Source organism: Alligator mississippiensis, chromosome 9 (genome assembly GCF_030867095.1).
Source record: "Alligator mississippiensis isolate rAllMis1 chromosome 9, rAllMis1, whole genome shotgun sequence".
NCBI classification, from domain to species: Eukaryota; Metazoa; Chordata; order Crocodylia; family Alligatoridae; genus Alligator; species Alligator mississippiensis.
This window is the reverse complement of record NC_081832.1, coordinates 77934129-77948238: the sequence shown is the minus strand read 5'-3', so window position 1 is coordinate 77948238 and position 14110 is coordinate 77934129. Positions and strand designations below refer to the sequence as shown.

Below are 14110 nucleotides of genomic sequence, written 5' to 3'. Positions count from 1 at the left end.
CGGGACCTAGCTTGCATCCTCGCGCCAGACACCGGTACTTGCATAACAGACACGCACAAACGTACACAGACAATCGGGCAGGCTCAGCCTTGACAATCTGGCTTACGGGATATTTTGCAGTCTTTGAAAACAGGCAGGCGATTGGGGAAACTTGGGTTTTCACAGCCTCGTTACGATCTCTTTGCAAAGCTGGGGTGTTGTAGGGGCCTGGGCTTCTCTCTAGCTGGGGTAAAGCAGTTTTGATCAAGCTCTGAGGCCACCAGGAACTTAACACTGGAGCCATTTGTGTCTGACGTGAAACTCCAGGGAACTAGGCTCTGGTGGGGTAGGTTCGGGAGGTGGGGGACGCATTTTTGCAAGTGAGCACGGGGGAACGTCCACGCTCGGATGTAGGCGTGCAAGTCGGGAATGGCGCCACGGGCACCAACAAGGTCACGTGTAGCTAGTTTGGATACTTGAGAGCAGGACGTGGCCTCACGATAACTCCCTCTTCACCCCTCTTCCCCCACCCGGGTCGTAGCCACATTTCACCCAGCCAAATCAGGCACAAAAAAGCCAAGCTTTGTGACTACCAAGTGCCCAGCAGGGATGTCGACACAGCCTCATAGCACATCCTCTCTGTTCAACATGCAGAGCAAAGGGGGCATTCCTCAGCTGGAGCAGTTCCCAGGCTTGAAATGATCGCTATGTTTCAATGAACCCCGTTGCTTCTGTAAAGAGGTTTCTGCTCGATTGCAATCAATGCGGGCGTCCTGGGAAGAGCAATGCCTGATGCAATGGGCAGGTGTGTGACGTGGGGAGACAGCAGCAATGAGTATGTGCGCTCAAATGACCTAATAAAGGGTGGGTGTCTTAATCAGCGTCTACTTGTAGGGATCTGGTGACAGGGCCGTTTTTGTTCAACCGACTGCCCAGATCCATAGTATTTTAGCAATTTGCAGAGACAAATCTGAAGGTAGATGATCCAGTTACAAACCACAGGTCTCCACTAACGGGAGAGGGAGAGGATCCCGGGATTTGCAAGCTCCCTGACATTTAAAAAGGCAGTTCTGTTCCTGTCGGCTCGTGGAGGCAGCAGCCAAAGAGCGCTGCTGGGTTAGCAAATATTGAAATTGGTCAATCTACGCTTGCTGCCTGCCCTGCAACAACAAGGACATCCGCCCCGCGCCAAAGCGCCAGAGCAATTAATGAGGGAGGCAGGGGAAGTCAAGCCGTGCTCCAGAGGACAGGTCTTGCAGGACAAAAGCAGCAGCTCTGGAGTCTCTGGGTCTGTTCAATTTAGCAATGAGTTTACGGGTGACATGACCATGTCACTTGGCCCGTGCTCAGATGACTGAGGTCTTAAAGACCCCCTGGGTAGGAAGCAGGAAGACTTCCTGCTATTATCCCCCAGAGATGGAGTCAGCTCCCCACTATGACCTGCTTGTGTCCTAACAGCTGTGCTTAAAAATCAAGGCAAAATATCGACTGGGTCAACCCATATGGGCCCATTCAGTCTGCATACTATCTGTTTATGGGCGCAGAAAACATCCCTACTTCAGTGTCTTCTCAGCAGCTTAAGAGGAATTTCTTTTTTGTTGATTAATGCTGCTTGCTCTGCTAACCTGGTATGACACATACTGGTTTCAGGAATAAGAGAGTCCCATCATTTTAATCATAGGGATAGACTTGGAGGATCACAGGAAAGTCAGGCTGGATGGGATCACCTAGCCCAGCCCCCAGCTCAAGGCAGGATCGTCCCTGACTCAACCATCCCATCCTGGCCAAGGGTCTGTCTCTTGAAAATACCCAGGGATGGAGATTCCTCTTGGAAATATCTAGGGATGGAGAGTCTACAACTTCTCTAGGCAGCCGGTTTCAATGCTTGAACACATCAGAAAGTTCCTCCTGAGGTAGCCTTTGCTAGAAGACTATTATTCCCATGCTCAAGGCAGGTGCAGGGCAGTAGCCTTATAGCAACACCTGCCCAGACCCAGATGTCCCATCACGAAGGCCCTGAAAAAGCTCCCATTGACTCTGATGGGGGGGATGAGACTAATGCACAGCACACCTGAGCCCCCCACACGAAACCTTGGTTTCCTCATCCTTTCTGGGGAGGTCACTGAGAAACCATTCTGATCCATCCCATTCTTCCTGAATTGCACATCAAGTAGCTACATAGTAATTAAAAATATAAATAATGATGTACAGTCTGGCAGTTTGCACCAGTTCATTTAGACTGACACATGCTTCACCTCTTTTTAATGCATAAACTTAGCGGAGTCTGATCCAACACCCAGTGAAGTCAGGGAGAATCGCCCCATTGACTGCAATAAGCATTGGATCAAGTCTTTAGAGCACATGGTTTATTGTGCAAAATGGATAGGGCCCAGTTTTCATTAATGGCTTCCCAATCTGCCCAGCCAAAACACGCTCCTAAGGTTCTTGATACCAGCTTTTGGGGGTTGTGCTTTTTAGGCACAAGGAATTTCACTTCTGCCTAAGACCAGATTTCCAGGAACGGATCAGAATGGGTTTATAAACCCAGTGATTTTTGTTTGCATCTGAATTTCATCTGAATTGCATCTGATTTTTGTTTGCATCTGCATTCTCCAAAATTGTGTGCCAAGAAACATGAAGAACTTGGGAGCGCTTGACAGGAAGTGGAGTTTTTTAAGGGGGAAATAAAATACCTCGTTTTTCAATCACCATCATCCTCACAGTAGTTATAAAGCAGACTTTAAACAATACTTTTTAAGGGTGATTTTGCAAGGAGGAAAGGATGGATAGATACACTGACAAACACACAAAAACACAGGGGTGATTTGTTTTTCCTCAACAATGTCCCTCTCGAAGGGAGCTAATGAGAGATGATACAATACCTCCAAATAAGAACAGAGCCCTCTGCTAAACTCTTGAGTTCTGCTGTTTCACGGTAAACCCAGTGAAACCAAGTTAAAAAAAATGCCCCTGTTGCATTAGAAAAATTAGGGAAAAGATTTGTCATCTTTATATTAATGAATATTCACTCCAGGTACAGAATGAACCTGCGTGAGGATGCTAATCCCAATATATCTCATGCCATCAGCCACTTGAAGACAGCATTTCTTCCTACAGGTACTGGGTGAAATCCAGACTCCGCTGAATTTTGGCTGCTGACTTCAAAGGAGCCCAGTGCCTTCAGCAAAACATAGACATCATTTGCCTGAAACCCAGGGAACCTAAGTCAGTAGCAAGCTCTCCCAGTGTTTCCACCACATCCCAAAGAAAGTTCCTGCGCTAAGATGTGCAGGATCGTAGGCAGCAACGTTCAAGGTCGTCCATGAGAGCTGCTCCCTCCCTGCTCCCATGTCAACTCGATAAGGAAACACCATCTCCAGACTAGCTTTAAATCCCGCAGTGAGACCTCATCAGCCCCTTACGTGCATGGGTTCAAATGGCTCTGTCTGATCAGCAGATGCAGAGGTTCACAGACAAGGAGGGCTGAAGGGACCTCCAAAGGTCGCATCCAGTGCAACCCCCTGCTCCAAGCAGGACCAGCCCCAACTACATCATCCCAGCCAGGGCTTTGTCCAGTTGGGTCTTAAACACCTCCAAGGATGGAGATGCCACCACCTCTCTGAGCATCCTGTTCCAGTGCTTTATTACCCTGCTTGTAAGAAAGCTCTTCACATGACAGTCCTGAATAAAAATACCCTAGTAAGATGGGGAGCATTTTCTGGAGGCCTGTCAGGTCTGTTGGGGGCCTGCAGTGAGTTTTTAGTAGCCAACTGCCCCGGGTTCCCAGGGGCGCCTTACCTGAGGAGTTCCCAGCCTCTCTATTAAGGGAACCAGGTGAAGTGGGGCGTACTTGGCTTCGAGACGCTTCATGCGTACCTCCAAGCGTTCTCCTTCTGTCAAGCGAGCAGCAAACAACGAGATGAGACCAGGAAGTGCAAAACCGGCATTGCCGCAGGGTTGGCTTCGAGCTACCCCCTCCCTCAGTCTGACTTGGGAACGGCCGGGGGGGTCACGGCACAGAAGAGGACCCCGGATGCAAGCGGGGTGAGAGCCGTACAGTCATGGTCCTGATGCTCCTAGTCTCATCAGCTCTGCAGAGAAAGGGCCTTTTGCAAAAGCGCGTCTGCAGCTATTATTGAGCCATGGCCGCTTTTATGCCGGGACTGCAGGCGTATTTAAAACCCTGACTATAAAGCAACCTAGTTAACATTAATTTGCTGCCTGAATTTCCATCAGATCCACATTTCCATCAGAGGGGGAAAAAAAAACATGGGCAGAAACCATCTGTAGCCAGAATATGGGAGATACACTCCTTCTGGGGGGGGGGATTAAGCAGTGAGCTCTGTCCACTGTTTCTCTATGGTCTCCTTACCTTTGATGTAGACCCTGGGCAAAATATTTTGGAAGGGAGCAGCATGCAGCAAATCACAAACTTCTTCCTGGGACTGAGGCAGGAGGAAGAAAGATAAAATAGGTTAAAAAAAAATGTCCATTCGGGACTGACTGTCTGGCTTGGTGAGAGCACATGGCCACATTCACCTGTAAGGTGCTTGTTCTGATCCACTGCAGTTCGGTCATTTAAACCCATGTGAACTGAAACTGGAAAAAAAAAATACCTCCCCTAAGCCCTTTAAACCTGAACCAGACGGCTTGGGATAGCTCTGTTAAAGAACTTCCTGTCCATACAAATCCAGAGCTTTGATGTGGTCTTCTTGCCCCTCCGCTAATACCAAGACCTGAAGCCGATAAAGAAGAATGATGAATTATTTTATTCTAATGTGATGGCTTCCTGCCACTTACTTCTCCACAGAGACTTTTGGTGGAAAGAGGGAAGAGCTCTTGGACTAAATGGCTCTAAGGCTTGACAAATATCCCAATCCCTGGGGCTGTTACAATAAGAGATGGGTCTGAAATTAGGTTGTTTTCAATAAGGTATTGGCAGTCAATACTTGCAGCGTCATAGAAAATGAGGGCTGGCAGGGACCTCAGGAGGTCACATCTAGTCCAACCCCCTGCTCCACGCAGCACCATCCCAGCTAGACCGGACTCTAGACGTCGTGTGAACTGGGGAGCACAGGGAAGTAATACAAAGAAGGCCAGAGCGGAGTAACGACATGAACTGCCACATGAAAAAACACATGCCAGAAGCTTGGGGAGAACCAAACCCAGACACAGAAGCACAAGAGGGAGAAACCTGGGAGCAGGGAAGCTGAAGGAGACTTCACAGGGATGGCTGATGGCAAATTGTGTATGAGCTTGCAATGGGATACAGCAGCAGGGAACACCCGGGTGATTTGGAGCTGCAAACAGAGGCACTACATCATGAAGCATGAGCTTGTTTCTGCAGACTTCTGGGCAGGACGTGCTTTCAGGTCTGGGCTTGTCCTGAGGACTCACACATGCTGGGGAGGGCCCAGGGCTGAGCTGTGGAAATGATCGGGTCTGGATGGAGGGACTCAAATAGGGATACTTTATGGTATAGCAGGATCTTTCTGATTGGGATGTATGAGTGGGCAACCCACCGTCCCGAGAACAGCTTAGTCTTCATTGGTGGCGTGGGCTATTCAGGGGGTGGGAATGGAGCTCCGGGCACTTGTACAGAAATGCTCTGGGGTGTTTGTGAGAACACAGCTTGGCACATCGTCAGAGAGGTGGGTGGGAAAGGAGTTTGGTGCCTGCTCACGATCCACGTGAGACGCCACAGGGTCAATACATGACTCAGGACTCTGGCCGGAGGTGGCGTCTCACGTGGATGGTGAGAGGTGGGTGGGAAAGGAGTGTGGTGCCTGCTTGCTGTCTTGGTTATATCATGGGGCACATGCACATTTATACATCAACATGTGCACATTTATACATAAACCTGCGTTACTGTGCAGTAACCAAGAATTACTGCGCAGTACGGGCATATGTCTACATGTGCAGGTCCGTATTGTGCAGTAACTGTGGCAACTTACGCCAACAAATTTATGCCTGATTAGTTACTGCTCAGTATTGCACGTGTAGATGCTTAACTGCACAGGAACCGTGTGTGTAGACTGACTTGGGACTAACTTTACTCCCAAGTCAGTCCAAATACAGTGTTACTGAGCTTTAACGCCTGCATGTGTAAATGCCAGTCTAAATCCGCTTACTGTGTAGTAACATACTGCGCAGTAAATGTACTGCATAGTAAATGCACGTGTAGACACTCCCATGGTGGCAGAACCATCTTTCTAGGAGAAAAGAGATTTTCTCATGGCTACATCCATCCGCAAGGGAAACTGTTTCCACCAGCTGCAGCTTGTATTTCCCCATTACCGGAGCGAGCATTTGTCACAAGTAACACACTCCCCCTTAGTCACCCCCTACAGCAGGAATGCCTTTGAGAAAGTCACTCATAAGTAACAAAATAAAGAAAAAGGGAATGAAATGTATTTCCAACCTGAAATTGGAGCACTCTCTGCCAGCCAACAGCAGAACGCAATCTAATAGTTCAACAACTGCCACAAAACAACCATGAGATCAATTATTCCCACGGCGTTAGACCTTCATTAGGAGAATATTAGAATGCATTCTGGGATGTTCATCTAATCGGATCTAATCTGACTGAACCTCCTTAAATGTATAACTCTAAAAGACTGGGTTTCTTTTAGGCTGTAGAGATGGCCTAAGTTATCATAAAATATTGTTGTCCACAACAGCATGTCATGAAAAGCACTATACCTTGGGATTGGTCACGAATGACCTGGAAGGCAGCTGTCTTTTGCTAGCATACGTCTTAAGCATGTGAGCTTAATAAATCAGTGGCTTTGTCACTGTATAAAACAAGGACATTCTTGTAGACCAATTTACAATGTGTGTGTGAATTCCTGATGCTCCTGAAGAGGTAGTCAGAGGGGTCGGGTGAAAGACACTGAACTTAGCAGGAGTTCAGTTGACTTCAGTGGACTTAGAAGCAGGCCCTAATCCCAGGTATAGAGGTCCAGTTATTGCATCTTGTAAATCTTTTCACTGAAAGTCTTATCCAAACTGATAAGCTCCTGCAGACCTATTGCGATGAACTGGCGTTTCCCTACGGAAAGCTCTTTGTTGAAAAATTCCCGACCAGGGAATACTTGAGCTGCACGATGTGGCCATATTTGCAGGTGGTGGACGTTGGGCTAATGCAAGCCATCACTTCTGATGGACCAGCCAACTCGTGTTTAAAAGGACCACCTCATAGGAGATAAGGGGGAGTGTGCATGGATGGGTTTTGCCTTAGAGGCAACATTCAAGTTAATTCTGTAGTGAAGACAGGGCCCAAGAAACCTCTCAAGACCAGCTGTTCTGGGGAGATTCCCTCCCTCTCCACCTGCTTCATTAATACTGATTTCATATACACGGGGTGGTCGGGCCACAGGTCAACTCAGGGATCAGGACTCCAGTGTTTTGGGCACTGCACACACATATAACAAAGATCTCCCAAAGATCCTCCAGTCCAGAATCAGACCCAGGAACTGGCCCTTTCTGATGCTGGATCTGACCAGGAGTCTAAACATCACTGGGATTACTGTGGATCCTACGTTTGAGTCTAGGTCCTCCAAAATTCAGGTTCAGTGTTAGGCTCCTTGCCAACTGCACTAGTTCTCACTGTCACCAACCCAAGTTACTTCCTGTTCCCTATTTGTTTTAGTTGGCTCCCAATGAAAGAGCCCCGTTAGATGGTTAGTACAGTAGCAATGGTAGAGCGTAACCTTTACAACGGGAGAGTTGGCCTTACCAGGGCCTGCTCAATGAGAAGACAGAACAGAATAGCGTTGCCCACTTCCCTAAGGCTTTGGAAGACATCGGTCTTCAGCTCTGCGTACTCGATGATGTCCTTCAGCTGGTGATGGAAGAACTCCAAGATACCTAAGGAGACACAAGGAGAGACACAGTGAGGAAAGGAAGAACAGACAGCACATCCAGACTAGCCAACAGCCTGCTCAGGGGCTAACTGTTTTCTTGGTGGCTCACTGTGATCCCAGACTGCCGAGTATTACAAAATAAAAACAATGTCCTACACCAGGATTTAAGAGAAGTCTCCATCCAGGGAGCCTTATTCTCCTCTCATGTCCACCTCTCTAAACAAGCAATTACTTGCCTCAAGTCAAAGGAGTTATACAGGCCTGGAAACAGGGGGTAGGAAAAGGGACTTTTTACATTTAATCTTGGAATAAGTGCTGCTTTTATAGATCTGTAACAACCCCACAGAAATAAAGTTAAAAAGATCTTGAAAGCAAAACATACACACACATATATATATATATATATATATATATATATATATATATATATAAATTTACTATATACACACATCTCTATCTATCTACATATATACATATATATAGCGAATACCTATCTATCAATCTATCAATCTAACTACATATATACATATATAGTGAATATCTATCAATCTATCTAGCTACATATATACATATATATAGTGAATATCTATCTATCTGCATATATACATATATATAGCAAATACCTATCTATCAATCTATCAATCTAATTACATATATACATATATATAGTGAATATCTATCTATATATCTATCTGCATATATACATGTATACAGTGAATATCTATCAATCTATCTACATATATACATATATAGTGAATATCTGTCTATCTACATATATACATATATATAGTGAATATCTATCAATCGATCTCTCTCTCTCTCTCTCTATTAATAGTATAGTGAATATCTATCTATCTATCTATCTATCTATCTATCTATCTATCTATCTATCTATCTATCTATCTATCATATAACGAGTCCCATATCAGCAACTTGTGTTCCCAGGCAGATACTTTCAATAACACTTTCTCACTGCAGGGTCTTTCTGCACATGCTCTGTGATCAGAAGTGGACTTTCTGATGCTGGCTCTTAGATGCCCAGTTAAATAAGAGGCATTATAGTTATAGCCACAGCTCTTGAATTAAGGTTGTAAGACACTTTACACAGCAGGCCAATTTTGTTCTCGTTCCCAGCATTTACAAGAAGTCTGCCAAGGTTGCACCAGATGGGATTTAAAAAAAATGTCACAGCATAAGCTTCACAATGTTACACATCTGACTTCATAAGAATCAAATCCATGATCTTTTATAATATTATACAAGTATTTATTGTTCTTCATATTACAGCCTGGTTAGTCCTGCCACTAACCTGGAGATCCATATTCATGTCTTGGCAAGCGGCATATCTTGGGCATCACTTCTATCAACGTTTTCACGTACTGCAGGATGGTCCCTTGTAACTGTCAGAGAAAACAGGAGAGATACTACCTCGAGATGCTGGGTCTCTATAGATGATGCATTCATTTGAAAAATGGATGTAGCAAGAGCTGTGAATGTGTTGAATCTGCATGAGTGAATATTAAGTTACTTCCTGTTGAATCTGCTAATGCCAATGCAGGTATAGTTTTACTTGATGTTTGCTATATATTCTGTGCCAGCCAGTCTGGAAGTGCTCTCTTGTACTTATGGCTAGAGTCATTTATTTGCGAATGCCTTGAATAAGCACTTGGAAACGGACACTTTGTGGAATCGCAGGAAACAAAGCAGGAAACCCTCGTTATGGAATGACTGGAAACCTTAATTATGGAACTTCCACTCACACAAACATCTGTTGTGGGCTTCATTACTTAACAAAGAAAAAAAAAGTTCAGCCCAAGTTTACCAAACAAACCTGGAGCCTTTTATGACTTTACCCTGAAATGAACTCATGGTTTTATACAGATTTTCTACTTTGAAGATCAGTCCTAGCTTTTGGGAGTGTTTGAGAGTAGGACTCAGTTGACCCAGACCCAAGCCTCATCTCTGCTCCGATTACTCATACTGGAAGACACCAGCTAGAGCTTTCTCCACTAAGGGCATATGTACACACCACGTTTTTTACCCTTTCAAGCGCTGCAACGTGTGTCTGTTTGCACGAGCAGGATTTCCAGATGCTTTAAAAGTCTTTCTTGAAAATGGCACTGAAGACTCCGTCATGTCTTGTTCCAGGCAACCTGGAGGCACACTTGATGCCCTCAGTTTAGTACTTCCTGGTTTGAAAACCTCAAGATGCTGCCATGACATTACGGCAAAAATAAACTAAAACGATTGTAAGAAATACTGCTGGCAGATCAAAAGAATCTCACCAACAAAAAAAAGGGGTTTATTTTTGTGGTTGAACAACATGACCAAAATAAATATTATGCTGAGTGCTCCAATTTCTGCTCTGTCTCAATGAGACCTGAAGCAGCAGAGAGAAAATTTCCTCTGAAAAATCTTGCCTACCATATTTCATGGTGTATAGGTCGACATGGTGTATATGTTGATCCCATTTTTCTGATCCAAAAATTAGGAATTTTGTAGATCTAGTACATAAGTTGACCTAACTTTTTGGATCAGAAATATGGGGTTGACTTATACCAGCTCCTGCGCACCCTCGCTGTGGCTAGGCACCTGGGGGATGGACATGTGCCGCAGCACCGTTTGCATGTGATGGAGCCAGGCTTGGCGCTCGGCTGGTACGGTCCCATCCCCTGCAAGTGGCACTGTCTGGGCCATGCCAACCAAGGGCCAAGCCCAAGATCCCTAAAACCTCCTTGTGACATGAATAGGATTCCTCAGCCCCTGTGATAGCCAGGCTCCACCAATGGGTGTCTAAATCTTGGTAAATTTAGGCACCTGCATTTGACCAGCCAAGCAAAACACCCAAATTCAAGGCTGACAGCCACCCCAAGCCACCCCTAAGGGCTGAGGTCCTCCTGTCCCTTGGTCCAGGGTCATCATTACCAGGCTCTTGACAATCTTCAGCAACTCCTCCATGACGACGGCGATCCCTTGGTAGCCCAGGAGCCGGCAGATCGTCTTGAAGTGAGGCGGCCCCACAAAGTTGCGGTAGGAGCTGTAGATGTGGCTGTAGGCAATGTTGAGAGGCTAGAAGGGGAGAGGCACATAGACAGTTACCAGGTGAAAGGACATGACTCCCCATCCTTTCCAAAGCCACATTTTGTGCCCAACTGGTGCTTATATGCTTTAAAGGAAGACGAGGGGAACACGTGCTTTCCTATTCACGCTTCTCTTCTCCTTCGTGGGACAGGCGATGAACGTTGAGGTCTCAGTTTAGATTGAAGCGTGGACGCTTTGTTCTTTATCAGCCTGCTTTTTGCTTGCTAACACCCCCAGCGATACCTGTCCAAGACGAGCCAGTCTGGTGTCTTCTCTGGAAGACCCAGGAGGGGGGCACATACGAGTGTGCCAACGCTGCTGTCACTTGGGCATCATGTAAGCAATAGCTGTTGCTTCTGTCAGTTGGGGCCCTTTAAATTGCACTTGCCTCTTGGCATAAAAAGGGCAGAGCTCTTGGCACTGCCACCGTGCAAATATTTACTACCTTTGCTACAGCTTCCCTCAAGTGGGAGTGTTCACCACCTGTCTCGTGGAGCCTGTTTTGCTCTGCCTTTCTCTGGAGCGCTCCTTCCCCTCGGGGCCTCCATGGCTGGTGTTAATTCTCTTGCTCCATCCCAGCCTACAGACTGGGCTCCCACGCGCACTCGGTTCCAGCCAGTTATTCTTATCCATCCTGCCTATCAGGTTAGCACCCAGGGATGTCATTTAAGTATCAAGCCCCGATCTGCGCTGTACAGACAAGCAGCAAAGAGAGTCTTTCCCCATCGTGGGCATGGGATAGGACATGACAAGTTGGATGAAAAGCACTGTAAGAACAGGGGCTGGGAGGGGAAGGAGGAGAGATAACACAGTGGATGGTGTTTCGCAAACAGGGAGAAAGAAGTCTCTTCTGGGCACCTGCTTGAAACAGCTGTTGCTCAGCACAGCTGGATCGGCAGCAGCTGCTCAGCCAACAAGCCGACAGCAGTAGGAAGAGACATGGAAGAGATCCCAATGGGGCCAATGTGGGAGTCTCTGTAATGCCCTTCTTATGTGTGCGTGCATGTTTGTGCAGGGACGCGACGGTCCGGTTTTGGCCCTGTGGGTGGGTCACCAGCTCATAACTGGACTGTAGGGTCTAGCCTGGTTCCTGACTCCATGGGACTTTTTACTTGGTCTCAGGGCAACATATAGGTCACTGCAGCATTTTGTTCCTGCAGTGTTCATGGAGCAACCAAGCAGAAAGGAGAGGAGGGGGGAATCGATGCAAGGACGGAGAGTCTGTTTTAACTAAGACATCTAAATGCAGCATGCGCTTGGGTCTTGCTCTGAAATGGAAGCGTTCACATGGGGGCTCCAGCCCCCCAAAGGAAATAGCCGCATGCCCCATCTCCTCCCCCAGCTCGTAAGAACACAAGGATTGCATGTACTGGGCCATCTTGCCCTGTCTCCTCTCGCACAGAGGCAGAGAGTGGAGGCTGAAAGGGAGCATGAACTGGATTTTTCCCCTGCTCCTCTCTCCTTTGCAGCCTCCGGCATTTGAAGTCCAGAAAGATCTGATTCAGAGGCTGCACCCTCCTCTCTCGTGCTCGATAGCTATCGGTGCCCCTTTCTTCCTCTTAATTAGAGTAATTGCTGCACGAATCAGCAAGCAGCACCAAATGCATCCCTGAAAAACCACCTGGCATGTTGCACGCCCCCCGCAAGGGAGATGCGACCACCACCCCAACCTTGCATGTGCCGAAAGATCTCTGGTTAAAATGCAATGCATTGCATCTCAATGACAAATTGCACCTTATCCAGCCTGTGACTCACTTGTGCCACGAGGAGCATTTCACGGCATGCGCTCCACAGGAGAAGACCTTTGTGGGCCAGGGGAGTGTGAAGGAGATGCCCTTCTGCCCCAGTCATGGGGCACATCATAGGGAAGGGAAGTATGTGCCATCCTGGCAAAGTGAGAGCCATCTCAAGCACACAGGAGACATGGGCTGGCAGCAGCCGAGATGTAAATGCATTTCTCCTGCACATTTGGATTGCTTTTCTTCTCAGTAGGTGTCAGGGTGCTTTGGAAAATGGCCACGTGGTACCTAATTGCACCTGGCCCTGAGAGACTGACCCAGAGCCCATGGGAGACACCCGCAGATCTCAGTGAAACCACCAGGTGTGTTAATATTTTAGGGATCCAGGCTGTAGCTCTGTTGGTCTAAGCACAAAGGCAGACAAACTCTTTGGGTAGACCCGATATCTTTTATTAAACCAATTAAATAGTTGCAACCTTTTCTGCAGCTATTTAGTTGGTCTAATGAAAGAGATATCTGATTAATATGCACATTTCTCTGAGCTTAATATATTCAACAAAAGGAGGAAACTAATACTAATCCCGCGTCTCCGAGTAAGGAAAGCGCAGCTCCAATTACGGGTGAAATGCGCAGCTTGGGATAGAGACCGTAGGCGGTAGAAATGACACCAGCATCTTTAAAGACGAAACAGCTGAACAGGCAAGCTGGCTACGAAGCATCACCTCCTCCCCATCACCATCCAGCCACCTTCGGGGCTCAGGTGCCGAGCAGTCTGCTCCCTTTTTGGGTGCTGAATCTAGCGCTCTGGCGTGCATCACGACTGTCCCAAGCCTCAGCCGTCGCCTCTCCCTGCCTTTAGGGCACGGCTGTGGATGTCTGTCGAAAGCCTTTGGTTTGGGATGAGGCCGGGAGGCTGGGAACGCAGACAGGTTGGGAGCGGTAGGGACGGGCACCTTCCCATGGATGTAGACGTAAGAGAGTAATGGCAGTTTTGCCCCTGGCTTTTCTCACGCCCCTGGAAGAGCACAAAGTGTTTACACCTGATGAAAAGCCCCTTTCCTGATTCTACTTTAGGGTCATCCCCATCTAAACCATCCCAGGCAAGTGTTTTTCTAACCTACACTCAAACACTTCCCATGCTGGGGATACCACAGTCTCTTCGGGGATCTCATGCTGAGCCCCCCCGGAAATTAGAAATCCTTCCTAAAATCCAGTTGAAATAGTCTCTGCAGCACAAGCCCAGCGTCGAATAGGCTCGTTCAGAGGTGACCAATGTCCAGATGTTAGTCTCCATTCAATGCACCTGTTGTAAGGAGTGGGGCGTTCACTGGGGGACAATGGCATGGACCCTTCCTGGCATACATCCCAGCAAGAGCACCGGTGCTCTCCGGAGATCGCAGGAGTTTTCCTTTAATGAGAGGTCACTGCTAACTCAGCCAGGCAGAA

General features: G+C 47.2%; 1 protein-coding gene across 5 annotated transcripts in view; it reads right to left on the bottom strand.

Moving 5' to 3' along the window:
* Positions 1-14110, bottom strand: part of CYFIP2 (cytoplasmic FMR1 interacting protein 2) — a 60707-nt gene that overhangs the window by 6455 nt on the left and 40142 nt on the right. For 3 of the 5 annotated variants that reach the window (XR_009454835.1, XM_059712940.1, XM_059712942.1), the window contains exons 24-29: positions 10770-10913; positions 9154-9244; positions 7718-7848; positions 4352-4424; positions 3778-3872; positions 107-223 (exon numbers count right to left, since the gene is read on the bottom strand). Coding sequence is in view for 4 of the 5 variants with exons in the window: in XM_059712940.1 (XP_059568923.1) it covers positions 107-223; positions 3778-3872; positions 4352-4424; positions 7718-7848; positions 9154-9244; positions 10770-10913 (651 nt within the window). In the remaining variant the exon portion in view is untranslated. The remainder of the gene's footprint in view (positions 1-106; positions 224-3777; positions 3873-4351; positions 4425-7717; positions 7849-9153; positions 9245-10769; positions 10914-14110) is intronic. The other 2 variants (XM_014609975.3, XM_019475992.2) reach the window with 1 other exon arrangement.